This window comes from Pelophylax lessonae (genome assembly GCF_965119305.1).
Source record: "Pelophylax lessonae genome assembly, chromosome: 1".
Taxonomy (NCBI): Eukaryota; Metazoa; Chordata; class Amphibia; order Anura; family Ranidae; genus Pelophylax; species Pelophylax lessonae.
Genome location: NC_138768.1, coordinates 669,552,546 through 669,572,452, shown reverse-complemented (window position 1 = coordinate 669,572,452; position 19,907 = coordinate 669,552,546). Strand labels below are relative to the sequence as shown.

The 19,907-nt window shown below is 40.1% G+C and overlaps 1 protein-coding gene across 4 annotated transcripts in view; it reads right to left on the bottom strand.

The window, feature by feature from the left end:
* FHIP1A (FHF complex subunit HOOK interacting protein 1A) overlaps positions 1–19,907 on the bottom strand; it is a 334,888-nt gene that overhangs the window by 155,588 nt on the left and 159,393 nt on the right. For 3 of the 4 annotated variants that reach the window (XM_082248315.1, XM_082248314.1, XM_082248317.1), the window contains one exon: positions 18,583–18,806. In XM_082248315.1, coding sequence (XP_082104441.1) covers positions 18,583–18,684 — 102 coding nt within the window. In that variant the 5' untranslated portion in view covers positions 18,685–18,806. Of the gene's footprint in view, positions 1–18,582; positions 18,807–18,902; positions 18,926–19,907 lie in introns of those variants that run through there. The other variant, XM_082248316.1, reaches the window with a different exon arrangement.

Here is a 19,907-nt window from a genome sequence, read left to right as displayed (position 1 = left end):
GGGCACTTTGTATATAAAGGGGTGTGTAGGGTTAAAGGGGGGCAGTGTGTATATGAAGGGGGGTGTAGGGTTAAAGGGGGCAGTGTGTATATGAAGGGGGTGTAGGGTTAAAGAGGGGCAGTGTGTGCTGTGCAGGAAGGGGGTGTAGCAGAGTGTAGTGTTAAAAGGGGGCATTATGTACAAGAAAGGGGGCAATGTGTACAGTTATTTTTTATTTTGGGCGGTGGGGGGAGGGGGTGTGTGTGCACAAGTAGCTGGTCTTGCCTAGGGTGCAAAATAGTCTAGCACCGGCCCTGCAAATCACTGAGTGCAATTTCTGTCGGGAGTCTCATTCCTCTGCTATCTGCATGAGTAATTTCTGTTGGGCTGCGCCAACTCCAAAGGATCGAGGGGGACAGGGGAGGGGAACTCCAGTATACAGCCTGTGATTGACAACCTCAGCTGTGCATGTTTCCCTATGAGATTGTGTAGGAAGGAGTGTGTCCTTTCCCTTCACTCAGGTCTCAGATTATACTCAGCTCTCTTCTCTGAGCTGTGCAGTGTGTGACATCCAATCCCTGCCCCCTGCCTCTAGAAGCTCAGAAATGCTGTGTAAATTCTGGACTTTACATGACTCTAGAGAAAAGAGGGCTGCAGATAAACAGGAACAACTAATGTAAGAGGACATGTTTCATCTCTGTCTATCACCTGAGGCTAGGCATATGTATAAAGGTGTTTTTTTAATCACATTAACCACTTGCTGCAAACTCATGTATCTGTGTGTCATTGTTGTACCGGGGTGATGCCTGCAACTGCAGCTGGAATTGGCTTTGATCGGGTCTCCGATATAGTCAGTGTTGGGGTAGTAACTCAAAAAATGTAACTAGTTACTAGTTACTTCTTTAAATTGTAACGAGATTACTTTACTAGTTACTGCATTTGAAAAATAACTTCACTACTTATTACTTTACTTTCCTCTTTCTTAATTGACCGTGTAGAAGAAGATACATAACACTCTTTCTGCATAGAGTTTATTGTATAAACACAGGCTTTGGGAAACATGAGAACAAAACCTGAAAAAAACAGAATAAAACATAAAGTGCAACAAAAAGTCATAAATTTCATCCCTCTCTATTCTTCGAAATAACGATTGTATCGCACGGCTTGGGTAACGCAGGAAAACGCGTTCCTATAGCCTAGTAAAGTAGTGTAGTTACCTCCTATAGCCTAGTAAAGTAGTGTAGTTACCAATATTAGTATTGTAACTAGTTACATTACTTAGTTACCAAAAAAAGTAATGTAGTTGCTGTAATCAGTTACTTTGTAACTAGTTACCCCCAACACTGGATATAGTAACCCAGAAGTGACATCACAACGTCACTTCCAGTTTACACAGCAGCCAACGGCGCCAGTTTTAAAAAATCCATAGTATTCAAACCGCCGATCTTGGCGTTTTGAATACTTTCAAGTGTAGAGGAGGGGTTTGGGATCCTTTAGACCCCCGATCCCTCCATAAAGAGTACCTGTCACTGCCTATTACTGTCACAGGGGAAGTTTACACTCTTTGTGACAGTACTAAAAGTAACCAAAATTTTTTTCTTTTTTATTTTAAAGGGATAGTGTAAACAAAAATAAATATATAAAATAAATTAGAAACATTTTTTTAATAGGTCTTTATAGGTCACAAACCTAAGAAAACGCATACGTAAGTCACGCCCCCAAACGTAAACAGTATTCAAATCACACAAGTGAAGTGTCGACACGATCATTAGAGCAAGAGCAATAATTCTAGTACAAGACCTTCTCTGTAATTCCAAACAAGTGAAAGTAAACTTTTTTAAAGCGTCGCCTATGGAGATTTTTAAGTACCGTAGTTTGTTGTCATTCCACGCATATGCGCTATTTTAAATTGTGACATGTTAAGTATCTATTTACTCAGCGCAACATCATCTTTCACATTATACAAAAATTGTGCTAACTTTACAGTCTATTTTTTTTTTTTAATTCATTGAAGTATATTCTTTCCAAAAAAAAAATAAAAATTGCATTTGAAAGGCTGCGCAAATACAGTGTGACATAAAATATTGCAAGGGCTGCTATTTTATTCTCTAGGGTCTCTGCTAAAATATATATATATATATATATATATATATATATATATATAAATATATGAGATTCAAATACCTTTTACAAATTTTTACATTTGCATATTATTTGAAACTAGGGGAATCTTGGATTAAAGTTGTGTAAATCCTAGGTGAAACATTGGTTAACAGATTCTGTAGCTTATGCCAACACCTGCATGAAAATGAAAGAAGAACTGTCTGTATTCACAGAAACCAGCTATATTGTGTCTTTTGTTTCCCAATAAGCAGCATCATGTAGAAATTGGTATATAACTGGTTTCTGTATAGGATACAGTTCCTTTTTCTGCAAGCTTTCATATACTACACCTAATGAGAGCATTGCACCTGCTGCATGGCTTTCAGTTAACAATCAGATACGTGCGCACAGCTCCTACAGGTATACTCACCTGACAGCTGTTACTTATTATGTTAGCATACAGAACTCCAAGGTGACTCATTACATATTTACAAACAGCTGACAAGGTATCTGAAATAAGCACAAGTTGTGTATCTGAGCTATTTATTAAGTAACGAATGGTTATTACATGTGAAACAACCAACTACTGTTACATAGTTATATAGTTAGTGAGGTTGAAAAAAAGATACCAGTCCATATGATGAGTGTGTATAATTGTTTGTGTCAATAGTACATTGTATACCCCTGCATGTTGCGGTTGTTAAGCTGCCCATCTAAAAGTTTTTGAAACTATTGATGCTCCCTGCTGATACCACTGCTTGTGGAAGAGAGTTCCACATCCTTACCGCTCTGACTGTATAGAACCCTTTATGCAGTTTAAGGTTAAGCCGCTTTTCTTCTAATTCTAGTTAATGGCCTGTGAGTCCTTTTGTATTCCCTTTCCCTGAATAGTTTGTTTTCTATGGTAGGGTCACCAGTACAGTATTTGTACATTGATATCATATCCCCCCTCAAGCATCTCTTCTCCAGAGAGAATAAGTTCAATGCTTGTAGTCGTTCCCCATAGCTGAGATCCTCCAGTCCATTTATTAGCTTTGTTGCCCTTCTCTGGACTCTCTCCAGTTCCAGCACATCCTTCCTGAGGACCGACGTCCAGAACTGGATGGCATACTCCAGATGCGGCCAGACCAGAGTCTTGTAGAGTGGGGGAATTGTTGTTTTATCTCTGGAGTGATTTCCTTTCTTTATGCATGCCAATATTCTGTTGGCTTTGCTTGCAGCAGCTTGGCATTGCATGCCATTGCTGAGCTTGTCGTCTGCTAGGACCCCCAGGTCCTTTTCCATCTCAGATTCCCCCAAAGGCCCCCCCTGTAGTGAGTAACTTGCGTTTGTATTTCTGGCACCCAAATGCATTGCAACATTAAACCTCATCTGCCATGTACAGTAGATGTCCACACAATTATTTTGTTCAGGTCTTCTTGTAAGGTTTCCACACCCTGCATAGATGTTTTTACCCTGCTTAATTTAGTATAACTTGCAAATACAGAGATTGAGCTGTTTATCCCATCCATGTATGTTTTATTATGATACAGTCCGTATATATGGAGTTTATGGCACATCCTGAAGGTAATACCTGTATAACAATTTGATACAATCCTAACACTGTATCTGTTATCTAACTTTCAAATAAAGTCAACCCACTAAGAGAACAAACACCAGTCATCTGAATGTTATACAGTACCTGCCATTCTGTGTATTAGTTTAAAGTGACACTAAATAATATTCTTATTCTCCAAAAATAATCCATATGCATTCACTACTTACTGGCCCTGTAATCTATTTTTCATGAAATTATTTCTTACTGTGTTTTTCTGCCTCGTTGTAACATCCTTTGTGAGTTCCCAAAGCTCTCCTTTCTCCCTCACTTCCATTTGTTTATAAGAAGTAGTGCACATTAGTTGAGGTTGTGTGCACTGCTCTATGCACACTACAAACCCTATATTCCATAGGTCATCTCAGGAGGGAGCAAGAGAAGGTGGCTATATTCCCACGTACAGTTGGACCATGGTGGATGAACGTAGCCACCCTCCAAAAGGAAGGCAGATTACAACAGAAAAAAAAGAAGAGATTTTCAGGAGGCAGAGAGCAATAGAAGGGCCTTTTTTAAATTCGGAATACCTAAATTCAACATTTTTAACTACTTGCCGACCGCCCACGGCAGATATACTGCGGCAGGCTGGCTCGGCTGCGTGAACAGACGTACCTGTACAGCGGTTCGCGAGAGCGCTCCTGGGGGAGCGTGAGCGCCGCTGGAGGTGCGCTTGTGCCCCCATTTGGCAGCGGGAAAACCGATCCATGGGGCTGGCGGCCGCGATTGCTGCTGGGCACCCGCAATCGCTCTCTGTGGAGAGAGAACAATGGTCGGCTGTTGTAAACACAGCAGACCGTTCTCTCTGGAATAAACATAGAGCGCCTGTGATCCTCCTATTTAGGATCAAAGGTCTCTGTGTTGATTTCACAAGCCCATCCCCCTCACAGTTAATAAACACCCCCTAGGCTCACACTTAACTCTTTGATCGACCCTGAGTTAACCCTTTCCCTGCCAGTGTCATTATTACAATAATAGTGCATATTTTTAGCACTGATTACTGTAGTAATGTCACTGGTCCCCTCAAAAGTGTCAAAAAAGTCAGTTAGGAGTCTGATCTGTCCGCCGCAATGTCGCAGTCCCACAAAAAATCGTTGATCGCCACCATTAATAGTAAAAAAAAAAAAATAAACAAATAAAAATGACATAAATCTTTCCCCTAGTTTGTAGACGCAAACCAATCAAAATATGCTTTTGAGATTTTTCTTTACCAAAAATATGTAGCAGAATACAAATTGGCCTAAAAAAACTAAAGGAAAAATTAGATTTTGAAATTTTTTTTTGGAATGTTATATAGTAGAAAGTGAAATATATATATATATTTTTTTTTTTTCAGAATTGTCGCTCTTTTTTTGTTTATAGCGCAATAAATAAAAATTGCACAGGTGATCAAATATCACCAAAAGAAAGTTCTATTTGTGGGGAAAAAAGGACATCAAGGGTACAGCGTCGCATGACCAAGCAATTGTCCGTTAAAATAACGCAGTGCCGAATCGCAAAAAAAGGCCTGGTCATTAAGGGGGCAAAACCTCCAGGGGCTGAAGTGGTTAAACTGAGTTTAGTGTCACTCTAAGTGGAATAGACTCTGGTGCCCTCTTCAATAAACTATTTACGGATATTAGGATTCATTTACGGACACGGTTTACATTGTGGAGTATATTTTAAACTCCTGACAAACCTATTTAACATTAACCCATATACTTTGTTGATCCTGTATAAAGAAGGACAGTATGATAGGTGTGAGGGATTTGGTGCTTGGGATGGTAATCCGATGTCATGGAAAAGTAGGACATTGTAAGCTTGCTCTCTCTTCATTCCTGATCTGGGTGCCATATGTCAAGTCCTTTATGTGACACAGTTTCCTAGGCTAGTCATTCCACTTTCTACCAAAATAGAATGTGACAGTTATAAAATACTGGGTATGCGTGTCCTCAGAATGTACAAATCTTCATACAAATGATATATGCAACTTCCCTAACATTTCCATCTGGTACTTGCTATGTACCCTCAGAAAGTGCTAGAGAAGAATTGTAGGGCACATGGACAAATTTATTCTGCCCACTGGAAATAATTTACATGCATTTGTGTGTGTATATGAGTAAATTATACCGAAAGGGCTCTTCTCTAAATGCAGTTTTGGGATATTTTTTTAAAACATGAACCCAAATGCCACAATGTTTATGGATGGACACATGGGGGAGATTTACTAAAGCTGATGCACACAGAAGCTGGTGCAGCTGTGCATAGCAACCAATCAGCTTCTAGGTATTAGCCCAGGTTCACATGATTTCAAACAGAAATTTTCAATCCAACTTCAGAGGGGATTTCACAGACATCCGTGTGGGTTCCTGCACAGTTGTCTATTAAAATACAAGTTCCCCCCAAAAGTTGCCAAATGTAGTACAGAAATTGTTTTTGGAAATCGGTGTGACGTTGCACCGATTTGGACAGTGCTATTGCTAGAAATTGGCTCCGATTTGATATGCGATTTGACATGTTTTGCATACAGCCATTTTTTTAAATCTGCCGCCTTTTGCAGCAAAGTAACCCGGAAGTGACGTCATGGACGCCGTCTCCGGGTTACGTCATCGGAGACCCGATCAAAGCCGCTTCTGGCTTAGATCGGGACTGCATCCAGCCGGGCGGACGCGCCGGCTGGGTGCTCGTGTCTCCCGGTGGGACGGGAGGCCCGGGCAAAGTCACAGAAGGCGGCGGGAGGGGGGGGGACGTCCCCTCCCGTTCACCCGGGTAACGATCGAGTGGCTCCCGAGCCGCATCGGTCATTACCAACTGAAAGCCGACCGTTGGCTCTAAACGGTACTGGGATGGTGCCTCTAGCTGGAGGCATCATCCCGGTATAACCCCGCAAAGTTTGCCGACGTAGCCCTACAAAACTTTGCGGTTAATGCAGTGACAGTGCATTTTTTTTAGCACTGATCACTGTATTGGTGTCACTGGTCCCCATAAAGTGTCAAAAGTGTCAGATGTCTGATTTGTCCATCACAATGTCACAGTCCAGCTAAAAATGACTGGTAAAAAAAATAACACAAAATGTTGCACAACCGCACAGTTGTCAGTTAAAGTAACGCAGTGCAGTATCGCAAAAAATAGACCGGTCGTTAAGGGGGAAAACCTTCCGGTCCAGAAGTGGTTAAGCATTCATTCAGATGGGCACTAAGACCCATACAATGCGAATGAGCCATTTTATGTGCATTCAGGTCCGTTCACCCACTCCTGTACACCCGTTAAACTTGGCTGTTCGGCCATGTCTGTTTAGTCGCTTTGGGTCCATTCACTCACATTTCATTCAAACAGTTCATTCACGCTATACAGGTCTCAGCACCCATGATGCCAAAAGGGAAGCTTAACTCAAAATCAAAAACTTAATATAATACAGCTTGCATGTCCTTAGATGTGATAACTGTAATCGTTTTCAGTATTTAGTCCAAAAACATTTTCAGCAAGTACAGAAAATACCTGTTGATCTTGCCAGAAATGTGTCATTGTCACTTTGTGTTAGCTGAAAATAAATCACAAACATCCTTATCTATCTTGTGTAAGCTACTAGTTCCATCAGAGCACCACAGAAAATGTGTTATTTGCACAATTACCTGGTGAAAATTAATGGAAAATAGCCTGATAAAGAAAACGAATGCAGCCACTACATCTATGGACTAATAAGCTGCAAAAGATTACATTTTTGTCTTTGGATTTAGATACGCTTTAACATTTTCAGATGCACAGGCCTGGAAAAAGTCTGCAGATCAAGAGTTTCATTAACTTCATATTGACTTTCTTATCTGCATTCCTGGTCGCTGACTCAAGAACTGAAGCCATAAACAGCCAGGCAACTCTTATTTTAAGAAAGAGGTCAGCACTGGCATGCCTAGTGTATATGAGTAAATTACAGTAAACCCCCTCCATTGCGGGGGTTACGTTCCGGACCCAGCCGCGAAAAGTGAAAATCCGCAAAATAGAAAAACCCTATTAAAATGCATTGTAGGCATGTTTTTTTTACTGTCACTGTATGTGTAAAAGCATTTTAAGGTCTTTAAACACACTTTTAAAACAATAGAAACTCATTTAAACACATAAAAGATACTGAGAGACATAGCAAGAGCTATGGAAAACACAAAAATATTTCATTTTTAATGATTTATATAGTAAAATAACATTACAAAAAAAAACGCAATATACCGGGACCGCAAAAACTGAACCGCGATGGAGCGAGGGTTTACTGTATACCAAAAGGGATCCTCTCTGAATGCAGTTTTGGGACATTTTTTTAAAACATAAACCCAAATGCCACAATGTTTATGGATGGACACATGGGGGAGATTTACTAAAGCTGGCAGTCCCCATTTAATCAATGGCAGTCCCCATTTAAGCAATGGGGACTGCCCTGTAGCAGAAAAGCTAGAGTTGTTTTTTCATTCCTCTTCTCTACTATCTTAACCCTTAGTAGCCAAGGTAAACCTAAGGTAAACCAAATCCCTATGCAGGGTATGATGAAAATTGTATATAAAGATTTTGGTGCGAATTGCAATTTTAATGGGGTGGGGGGGGGGGTGGGGGGTTACTATGAAAGAAATAATAAAAATTCCATATGAAGCATAAGTAGGGTTGCAAATAACTAATTTTGGCAAAGCATTCCCTCCTAACTTTCCACCCCCTAGTTGGGGAATAGTTACATGTCCATATACAACAAATATACAAAATACAGCAATAAATAAAATAAAGTAATGTATGAAGCAGATGATTCTTAGTACATACAGTTTTTCAGGAACATTACATGGTTTACAAAAGTGATGAATTAAAGGATAAGTCCACCCTAACACAAAAATCCCTACATCTATAGACCTTCACGATCTAAAACTAACCTATCTAGCCCTGTAAAGAAGAAATCAGTATACCTACCTTTTTTTAAGTCGATCTGACCCGATCCCACGCTGAGCTGTCAGAGGCGGCTTTTGCTGTGGAGCTGGGTGAAGAAGACACAGCTGACAATGGAAGCCTCATAGTAACACTATGGGTGACGTCACATCCCATTAATTTACAGCCATTGTCGACCGTGTCCTCTGCAGAGCTCCTGCTGCTGGAGATTGGGTCAGATCAGCTTCAAAAAAGGTAAGCATACCGATTTCTTCTTTATAGGGCTAGATAGGTTAGTGTTAGAATGTGGAGATCTATAAATGCAGGGATTTTAGTGTTAGGGTGGACTTATCCTTTTATCTGTATTGGACCACTTCTTATAGAAGTGAAAATGCAGCCACGTAGTAAGGTCCTACCACATGTGGCAATTTAAATCCTCCTATCACATTTTTTTTAACCACTTTAAGACCGGAAGGATTTGCCCTCTTAATGACCAGGCCCTATTTTGCGATTCGGCACTGCGTTACTTTAACGGACAATTGTGCGGTCGTGTGACTCTCTACCCAAATAAAATTGATGTCCTTTTTCCCCACAAATAGAGCTTTCTTTTGGTGGTATTCGATCACCTGTGTGATTTTTATTTTTTGCGCTTCAAAAAAAAAAAGCGCGACAATTTTGAAAAAAAAAAAAAAAACAATATTTTTCACATTCTGCTATATGACATTCTCAAAAAAAAATTTAAAATCTAATTTTTTTAAACATTTTAGGCCAATTTGCTTTCTGTTACATATTTTTGTTATAAACAAATTGCAATAAGCGTATTTTGATTGGTTTGCGTAAAAGTTATTGCGTTTACTAACTACGGGAAAGATTTATGTCATTTTTATTGTTTTTTTTTTTTTACTAGTAATGGCGGCGATCTGCGATTTTCTTGCAGGACTGCGACATTGCGGCAGACAGATCAGACCCCTAACTGACATTTTAGACACTTTTGGGGATACCAGTGACATTACTACAATAATCAGTGCTAAAAATATGCACTGTTACTGTAATAATGACACTGGCAGGGAAGGGGTTAACCCTATGGGTGATTAATGGGTTAAATGGGAGCCTAGGGGAGTGATTCTGACTGTGGGGGGCATGGCTTGTGAAATGACCATAGAGACGTGATCCTTTATAGAAGAATCACAGGAGCTCTGATCATTTCAGGGAGAAGAACGGTCGGCTGTGTTTACAACAGCCGACCGTCCTTCTCTCTCAGCGGGGAGCGATCGCGGGTGTCAGGCAGCAAACGGAGCCGCCTGACTCGTGCATCAGCTTCCCCGCTGCTGAGTGGTTTGCGCAGGAGAGCCACCTTGCCGCAGTAAAAAAGTGGCGGGTGGTCGGGAAGTGGTTAATCATACGTTTGCTCCCAAATCTAAAATAGGACTGTTAGACTTGCCTGTGAATGATCAAAGTACTACACTAAACTTGAAGTTGCTAAACACTTATTTCCAAGTTTCTTGCTGTTTGCAGAATAGTTTTTTAAGAGTCTATTCAGCTTGTATAATCAGTGATAATGGTCAGTAAATGGGCTACACTGAGGGGTGCCTTAGCTAAAGGCTTAAAATTGCCCCAAATTGCCCAAAGATTGTCAACAAGCTGGCAGGAGGATCAAGCCTGCCTTTTCTGTTACATAAAGCCATAGGTTTTTATTGTGCAGCATTACAACCTTGGGCACCATGCAGGCCAGCTGCTGGAATACTAACAACTGATGACAGGTGAACTAATTGATCATAGGTTGAAAGGAGGATCGGGCACGTCAAGACATCCTTGTTTGCCCCTCTGAGGGAGGCAGAAACTGGGGGAGAAGAGACACCCTGGAATACTGTGAAAATAAATCACCTATAATGTTGGGTTTCCTACATGTGTAGATGCTGCTGCATTATGTAAAAGTTTAGTTCTTTACAATTCAGAATGGGGTGCGTCAAGGTTGTGCATCATTTTACAGGATGCCTTGACTTAAAAAAAGGTTGAGAAACACTGAGCTGGATGTACTTATTATCACTCGTTGGCAAGCTCTACACAGCCTGATTCTCTCTCAACCACCACAGGGCCATGTATGTCCAACATTAGGATCCTCAATCGTTCCCCAGATTAGAAGGTGTTCTGATCTTCAACAGGGCAACCTCTGCTTGGGCCTCTATGAAGCAGCAAAGCAGCTGATCTTGAGCTCGGCAGGATGATAAAGCTTGTTGGGTTTTGGTTTGATCTGGTTTGGTAATTGGTTTTTGATCTTCGAAATAAAAAGATAAGATAGCTGAGACCTGCTCTATCAACCTTTTTACCAGCTTCACTTTATCCATCAAAGCAAGGAACAGCTGCTGACAGTCTGGAGAAGCTGTCTATCCATTATTTAAAGTAAAATTGTGCTCGCTGGAAAAAAAATAAACTGCCATTTTCTGATCTGAAACTGATCATTTCTGGCGAGCTCTAGGTTTAATACGTCTTGAATTGAATTTCTGGAGAAAGCATGCAGATAGTAAAGTAAGTGTAAAAGTTGTACTTGCTCCAGATCATTGACACAGAAAATACTGCTTTAATGACCTGAAACAAAGATTTTTTAGAAGGAGGGGTCAAGCAATGGCAGCCATTATATTACTCTCACAGCAGGTTTCAATTAAGCCAGTTTTATTCCATCTTGAATATGGATGTATGTTGGAGGGCAAATGTACAGAACATTACTTTTATTATACTCTTGGCTAATGATTGCATTCTTTGCTCTGGATAATATAATATTAAATCACCCTGGATTCACTGTAAAAACTCTCTTGTTATATAACGACATAAAAATGAGCTTGACTTTGTGTGAGGCAGCACGATTAACAAGCACAACAACATCTGCTGTGCTACTGCTGAATTATTTCCTCCACTACCCATAAGCCGACATCTATCCTTTCCAGTACAAGTATTTATTATTTGTTTACCCAACATACTCTTGTGTGTTTGGAAGATTACACTTTCATACAGCCATTGCAATGCACATCATATACTGAAAATTATGAGTCTGCTGGGAAATAATTAAAGTTCTACATTTAACGGTATCAGCAATAAACTGTTACGCTACGTTCACAATAATAAAGAGTGGATATTTTTAGTGACAAATGTGTAGTAGTTCTCACCCACCGGTTTACATAGAAAACAACTACACTGCTGTCATAAATTACCTCTCTCTCATATACAGGAGGTGGCCCTGACAATAGATTCCCGTTTCTTTAATTGCCACTTCCCTTAATCTGTGTATTCTGAAAATGCTGGAGAGATTCTCCAAAGCTGTCAATATACACTGTTGACAGGTTGCATTGACAAGAGAATATCATTTAGGCCCCCATTCACACTTAGGGATTTTAAACTGCGGTCAGAATCGGCACAATTCGCCCCGTGATTCCAAATCGCGCTGAAAACACACAAAAAATGCATAATGTGCCTTTGGGTGCCATTCATTCTTGATGGCACCTCAAACATGATGCGATTTTCCCATGATTGGCAGGCCTCAGAAATGCGTGGCCATCGCACCAAAAGGAGCATGAAATAAAATGCAAATATTGCCACCAAAAAAAGGTCCCTAATGAGCATACAGCAGCCAATTCAAGTGAACGGACTGCCCTATGTATGACACACAGAAACGTGTGTAAATCGCCCACAAAAAATAATTAGTGGGAACGGGCATTCCTGCTATGTAAAGTGTGAATGGGGTCTCAATTTGTTTCTCTACTTATCATCTCTGTACATACGATTTTGAAGGACAGTGAGGAAAATCTAATTTATTTCACCTAATGAATTACTAGACAAAGGTTTATGATATTAATCCAAACCTATGGGGCTTAGTGTTTTGAATCTGCTGTCTATTCTTTACTGCCGCTAACTTTTCAGAGATCTCAGTTCCACTGCTTCTATTATTTACTTACAATACCCAGCACCATTTTAAATTTAAAAGAAAATTACATCTCCCAAGGGTTTTTTTAATTCTAAATTAATAATGTACTGTATGTCTTAAAGGTTAATTCCACTTTTGTGGCAAAAAAATATAGCAAATAAAAATATAATATAGCATATGCAATTGCTATACAATACATATGTTGCAATTTACGGTTTCTAAAAATTACTTTTCCTTTTCTCTTTCAATATTTTTATTAATGTTTTACAAAATATAAAGGTAGGATTTTTCACGCAATGTGCAAAGGATTTATCAACAGTAAAGTGCACTTAAAAAAAAAAAAGGACAAAGATCAATCAAGCAAAATATAATCTGTATTATGATCTTCAGAAATGTGTTGAATGGTGTACTAGAAGAAAAAAAAACACCCAGAGAAGAACAAATCTCAGGGATGAAGGTAGGATTTGCATATGGAGTAATACAAAACTTGTCTGATTGACTAACTGATTTTCTCAGCAATCTGCACTAGACAGAGGCAGTTTATCCTCCCCAATGTATTGGCGCTGTTTTGCTGGCCCTTGTACAGAGGAAATGGAGGATCAGAAGAGTTTTGTTCCACTAAAGTTTTCATAAGTGTCATCAGGGAAGCAGCTGTCTGATTGGATGCTGCAACACTGGATGACCTCCATGGCCATCTTTAGTGAGGGCAATGGTAATAAATAGCACTGTCCAGCTGCAGTTAGTGTGCATTTGTGAAGTGGATAGAGTAGGAACAGGATCCCTGCTGGTTAGGGACAGTGTATTGAGCACTAGAGAGAGGTTTCTGTTGAGGAGAGACAGAACAGGGCTTCGCAATCTGGGGGCTCTGAAGTAGGGGTGGCCCAAGACATTGTGCTGCCTGGGTCCAAGAATGGAATGCTGCCCCCCGCCCCCCCTAAAAAAAATAAAAAATAACGCCCACCAAAAGCCCCCCCCCCCCACCACATCCATTATTTTACAGTATCTCACAAAAATGAGTACACCCCTCACATTTTTGTACTCACTTTTGTTGCCGGTGGTTTAGACATTAATGGCTGTGTGTTGTGTTATTTTGAGGGGACAGCAAATTTACACTGTTATACAAGCTGTACACTCACTACTTTACATTGTAGCAAAGTGTAATTTCTTCAGTGTTGTCACATGAAAAGATATAATAAAATATTTACAAAAATGTGAGGGGTGTACTTACTTTTGTGAGATACTTTTGTGAGATACTGTATATTATGATAAATAAACCTAATAAATTTATCAGGAAGTAAGATTTGCATGGAACAGCTCCTTGTCTATATGCAAAATCATCTTACATACCATTATGTTTAATTCCAAACCACAAACTCCAGTTTTATTTTGTTTGTCTGAATGTCTGACGTCATTGCGCACACCACAATTATGTGAGGGACGTTCCCCGGAGGAGACGCTCCGCCTCCTCATACTCATCAGTTTGCACTACGGACGGCAGTATGAGATGGGGAAATGCCAGCCGTAACGCGCCGCAAACTGATGACACACAAAACTGCTGAAAAAAATAATAGGCGTCAATTTGCTGCCCCTCTCAAAGTGCTGCCTGGGTCCAATGGACCCAGTGGGACCCATGGTAGGGCCGGCCTGCTCTGAAGCTGGGACTTTCTATTAGTCTGCTAAGTGCCTTTAAACACCGCTGCTGTATCTATCAGCTACCCCATTCACTCAGATACTGCTCTAGTAACATAAGAATTATTAAATTGACATCTGAAGTACTAGGATTGTGTTAAAGTACTGCCAATGTTGCTGAGAACTGTTGTACCCAAGTCACCTGTGTTATCAGGACTCTGATGCCATATTGTTTTGCAAACCGTAAGTAACCACCTTGCCGTGTTACTTGTTTCTTCTAAATAACCAAATAATACCGGTGCCACTTTACTTGGTCTCTGTGTGCTTTTTCTCCAACTTGGGTACCAATCAACTGGCCCCACCGACAGATCTAGCAGCTTTTCTGAACCAGCCCATCCCATTCAGAACCAGTCTGCAATCAGTCTGGTGAAACAAACCTCTATTTCTTTAGAGCATCAAAATGTTTGAATCAACTACGTTTGTTAATATCCCTCCAATGTACATTATTCACCAGGAGGGAATTATGTTTTTTAAAACAAAAGTGAAGATACTCTTTAAAGCTTTGTCTCTGCGTTGATCCTAATCAAACATTCATAGGAGGTGGACACTAAATGGTGAGAAAACTACAGAAGAAGCACAAGACCAACTCATGAAACTGTGAAATGCATGCTTGTGCAGACTTGAAAGTTCAAGATTAAAAGAGGTGTAAGAGTTATGGCACTAGGCAATACAGTTTCTCTAAACATAAATCAAACTGTGTGAGCGTGTGGCCAACTGGAAAGAAGTGTTGGCCAACTACAACCTCTGTTCCTACGAAGAACAAAATAAACCAGCGGAGGCAATATCAATTCAAAGCAAAAAAGTTGTTCCTCAAGTAAGCTAATTTGATATAAAATAACAAGGGCTGCCTTAAACAGGCATGCCTCTCACTACAAATATGATACCTCTCTACATGTATTATGATCATGCAGTATTTACTCCGATTTTTCTTCCTGACAGGTGATAATTAACATATATCTAAAGCCAAAACATTGCTTTTTTTGTATAGAGTAGAGGAAGATTAATCTGATATCAGTTTTTTGCCATTTCTCATTATGGAGATTTACCTTCACTTACTGTTCTGTAGACTTAGGGCTCTTTCACACGGGCGTTCCTTTTTTTTTGCCCGATCAGGTCCTTTTTTTTTTTTTGTAACGGACACGGATGACACTTGTGTCATCCGGTCCGTATGTCCGTTTTTCATCCCATCAGTTTGCGGATGAAAAACTGACATAATGCATGTCTATGTAAGGATGTCAGAGGATGATCATCCTCTGACATCCGTATTTACATAGAGATACATTATGTCCGTTTTTCATCCGCAAACGGATGGGATGAAAAACGGACATACGGAACGCCCGTGTGAAAGAGCCCTTAACAGGAAGTGAGAGGCTATCTATCCAATGGGAGCGAAAATCACACTAGAAAGTCACCAAACCAAGGGTCCCCAATCAGGTACTGTTTGGCTGTGCAAAGGCAGAAATTGCTAGTCTATTGGTAAATTTAAAAACATGTTGCAGTGGCCAAATGAAAGCGTGCCTGCTACAAGATTATTAAATTAAGATTAACCCCCACAGACACAACATTATTCCCTGTTAATGTTCATTTTATTGTACCTTATTTCTTAGACACATCCAGAGAGACTGAACAGTAGAGTTTGTTCCAGTGTCTTTGGGCATTTTTTATTCAGTAATCCATTAAAAGCTGCCAATTCATCATGATAGCTAGTTGTTTCAGTAATGCTTTTGTAATTATTTCTTGGCTGCCATGGAAAAGGAAATCTAACTGGCACCTAAGCGTGCAACAACATGTAGGTCAGCTGAGTTCTCAGACTGCCAACAAGAAATTTTCCCATTTCATCAAAAAAAAGAACAAAATGTAAACGAATTTTGATTTATAATATGAAGATCAAGTTAATTGACCAACTTGCTAACATAGGTTCAGTTAAGTCTTATCTTTCTGCATTCCAAATGTGTAACGTAAAGATAATTTCCAAACACAAATGTCTATGTTAAGACAAATATTGAGTTTGGGGCCCAGGTCTGAATGTATCCTGTAATATTCTTATCATATTAGGTATTAAAACTCACATGTTTCCTGCCACAGTCATTTAATCCCTGCAATTGTGATGGTCAAAGTAAAACAGACATTTTTACAGGCAGGCCTTCTCTCTCTTTCTGTGCTTAAGTAACAAGATGATGTATATATTATACATAGATATATATCTACATATAGATATATACAGTATATATATATATAAATAAATATATATATATATATATATATATATATATATATATATATATATATATATACAAATGTTAATTATAAAAAATAAACTTTGAAAGAATTTATACTTTACAGCATTTTCTTACACCGGCCTAAAACATTTGCACAGTACTATAAATATATATATATATATATATATATATATATATACACACACACACACACACGCTCCTAAAGCTGATCTCCATATTTCATTTAACTTTTAATAGTTAGTTTGGACCAACCTGGTGCAAACAAACAATTTACTTTACTTACACATGCATAAGCTGTGTGCTATAAAAGCTGTATGTAGCCCAAGTTACATACAGTATACAGCGCTGTGTTCTGGCAGCGGGACAAAAACTTCCCATCCAGCTCCTGGGAGGAAACCGAGTCAGACTGAGCACCACTAAGCCGTTCACAGGGACATTTATATTCTATGAATGAATACAAAGCTTCCTCTGATCGGTTGAGGTAAAGAGACGGGTGTATGGCCGCATGATCTCTGGCTGAGCTAATCAGAAGAAGCTTTGTATTCGTTCATAGAATACAAACTTAGTGGTGAATAGCTGAGTAGCGCTCAGCCTGACTTGATTTTGTTCCAGAATCGGGAGTTCCTATCTCGGTGTCAGCCGTTCACTGCTAGCTTTGTATTCTATGAATGAATACAAAGCTTCCTCTGATTGTGTGGTGCTCAGTCTGACTTGATTTCGTCCCAGGAGCTGGATGGGAAGTTCTTGTTCTGCTGCCAGAACACAGTGCTGTATACTTTATGTAACTTAGGCTGCATACAGTTTTTATAGCACACACAGTTGCTGTATTTGTTAGTAAAGTGAATAGTTTGCTTGGATCAGCTTGGTCCAAACAAACTATTTAAATTTTACTAAACCATGGAGGTCAGGTTTAACCCCAGATATTAAGGCAGGATGTGTTTCCTGGGCTTTCTGATCATGTGATCCTTGTGATTCACGGTCACGGTAATCACATGACTGAAGACCCATCCTACTGGCTCCCAGTTGTAGGTACGTGACCAGGAGCTGCCAGTGACAGCACGATCACAGTGCTGGTGGGTGCTCACAGCACAAAAATATACATTTGGCAGCACAGAAAAGGACCATCTCAATGCTGCTTTATAAATGCCACATATACACATGAAAGGGGTTGGGGGGTTTTCCTCTTTTACCAAAAAGCTGAAAAAAATTGCAATAATGAATTGAGCCAGATGAGGGGAATTAATTGTGTCACTATAACGGAACTAATCTTAGATGCCATGGCAAAAAGTGGTGCTACATCTGGAACCTGAGATAGGGGCTCCTGGTTTTCCGAGTGGTAGAAACCACTCAGTATTTCTTTGTGGATATATTCAAATCTTCTGAGAGATTCGTATTCATAAAAGCCCTCTGTAAAGCAAAGAGTGTAAACATTTCACATCTAAAACATATTGTATCAAATTCTTTTTTATATATCAAAAGGTGGCTTTTGTAAAGTTTTATTTGTACTTTTTCACTCTGTATAGAGAAGCTTATGTCATCACCTCTCTCTCTTCCTCTGCGTAGCGCTGGCAACTGATTTATCCCAAACTGTTTTAACTTGTACTTCTGTTATGGAACCCTTTAGCCACCCCTGCGTATCTGACATAGTCCATTCCTTCCATCAGTCAAATGACTGTCAGGAGTGAGTCTTCTGCCTTTCCTTCCTTTTTCTTGTTAAAAAAAAAAAAAGAGTGTGCTTTTAGCAAGTTAAGCCGAAGGTGTTTGATTTAACAAATGAAGTACAGGAAGACCAGTAGATCCTCTAAGAGAAAAAGAGGATTGAATTTAAAAAATGAAGTACCATATCAGGGGGACACAAAATAGGCTGATGAAGATTACGAACAAGAAACTCAAGGTGAAATACTCTGTAATAAATGAATTAAATGAATGGAAAAGGTGTTGAAATTGTATTAAAAACAACTAGTGTCGAATTTTGTAATATAGGTAATACATAATCACTTGCTCTTCCTTCTTTGAAAGGTGTTTAGAAATAAACAAACTCTAACTGCTGGTGCTGTAACCCATTCATTTGAACTTTAAAACTATTATACATAGAAGATAAATATAAGTATATATATATATATATATTATATATATATATATATATATATATATATATATATATATACAGTTAGATTTGTGTGATTTATCATTACCTGAGCCCAGTGGTTCTTGAATACTATAGTACATGTCTCTGAGTCGACCCCCTGTAGGCTGATACTAGGCAGAGACTTGCTGATACTGATGATCTGTGCCATGGTGCGTCTTGTCCGGCTTCTCACACTAAGCCATGCTCAGCTCATTAATGGAAGGCTTGATCTGTTTCTTCTTTAGGCCATTGTCTTCTGAATGTTGCTTATGTATAACACATGCTGCACTCCTGTATTTTCAAAGGCAGAAACAAAGGACAGAACATATATGTCATAAAAGGTGTTTGGTTTCAGCTGCTTAGCACATAGTATCAATTTTTGCTTACTCACACACCTCTTGAAGCCTCAGCATGCAGTCCGTACGTCACCTAGCAACCAGGTATTGCCATGTAAAGCATGCTAATACCTAAAGTACAATTCTGTGGAACAGGCTTGTTCATACGCTCACCTTTCCAATAGAAAAGCTTAGACAAAAAGCTACTTTAAAATCAACAAGGAGAATTTGACCTTGTCACAAATGGATTACTAAACTGAACTAGTTTTGCTCACCATTAAATTGTATGTAAAGCCAAAATACTGTTTTATTCAGTTTTTGAAATAAAAATAGAACCTCTATCAGTTTTTTTTATTGCAGTCCGTGTCAGCTGACTGTGGAGTGGGGGGGGGGGGGGTATTTGTGAAGAGATGATAGAGCTGGGGAGGGGTTGTAAAGAGGTGAGAGAGCTGTGTGGGGGGGGGGGGTTGTGGAGAGTTGAGAGAGCTGTGGTGGGAGGGGGATTTGTGGAGAGTTGAGAGAGCTGTGGTGGGGGGGGGGGATTGTGGAGAGGTGAGAGAGCTGTGGTGGGGGGGAGGGATTGTGGAGAGGTGAGAGAGCTGTGGTGGGGGGGGGGATTTGTAGAGAGGTGAGAGAGCTGTGGTGGGGGGGGGATTGTGGAGAGGGGAGAGAGCTGTGGTGGGAGGGGGATTTGTGTAGAGGTGGGAGGGGGATTTATGGAGAGGTGAGAGAGCTGTGGTGGGGGGGGGATTGTGGAGAGGGGAGAGAGCTGTGGTAGGGGGGTTTGTGAAGCGGTAAGAGACCTGTGGTGGAGGGGTTTGTGAAGAGGTGAGATAGTTGTGGTGGGGGGGGGGATTTGTGGAGAGGTGAGAGAGTTGTGGTGGGGGGGGAGTTGTGGAGCGGTGAAAGAACTGTGGTGGGGCGTTTGTGGAGCAGTGAGAGAACTCTGTTGGGGGGGTTTTGGCGAGGTGAAAGAGCTGTGGTGGGGGGGGGGGGTTGTGGAAAGGTGGGAGAGCTGTGGTGGGGGGATTTGTGGAGAGATGAGAGAGCTGGGGTG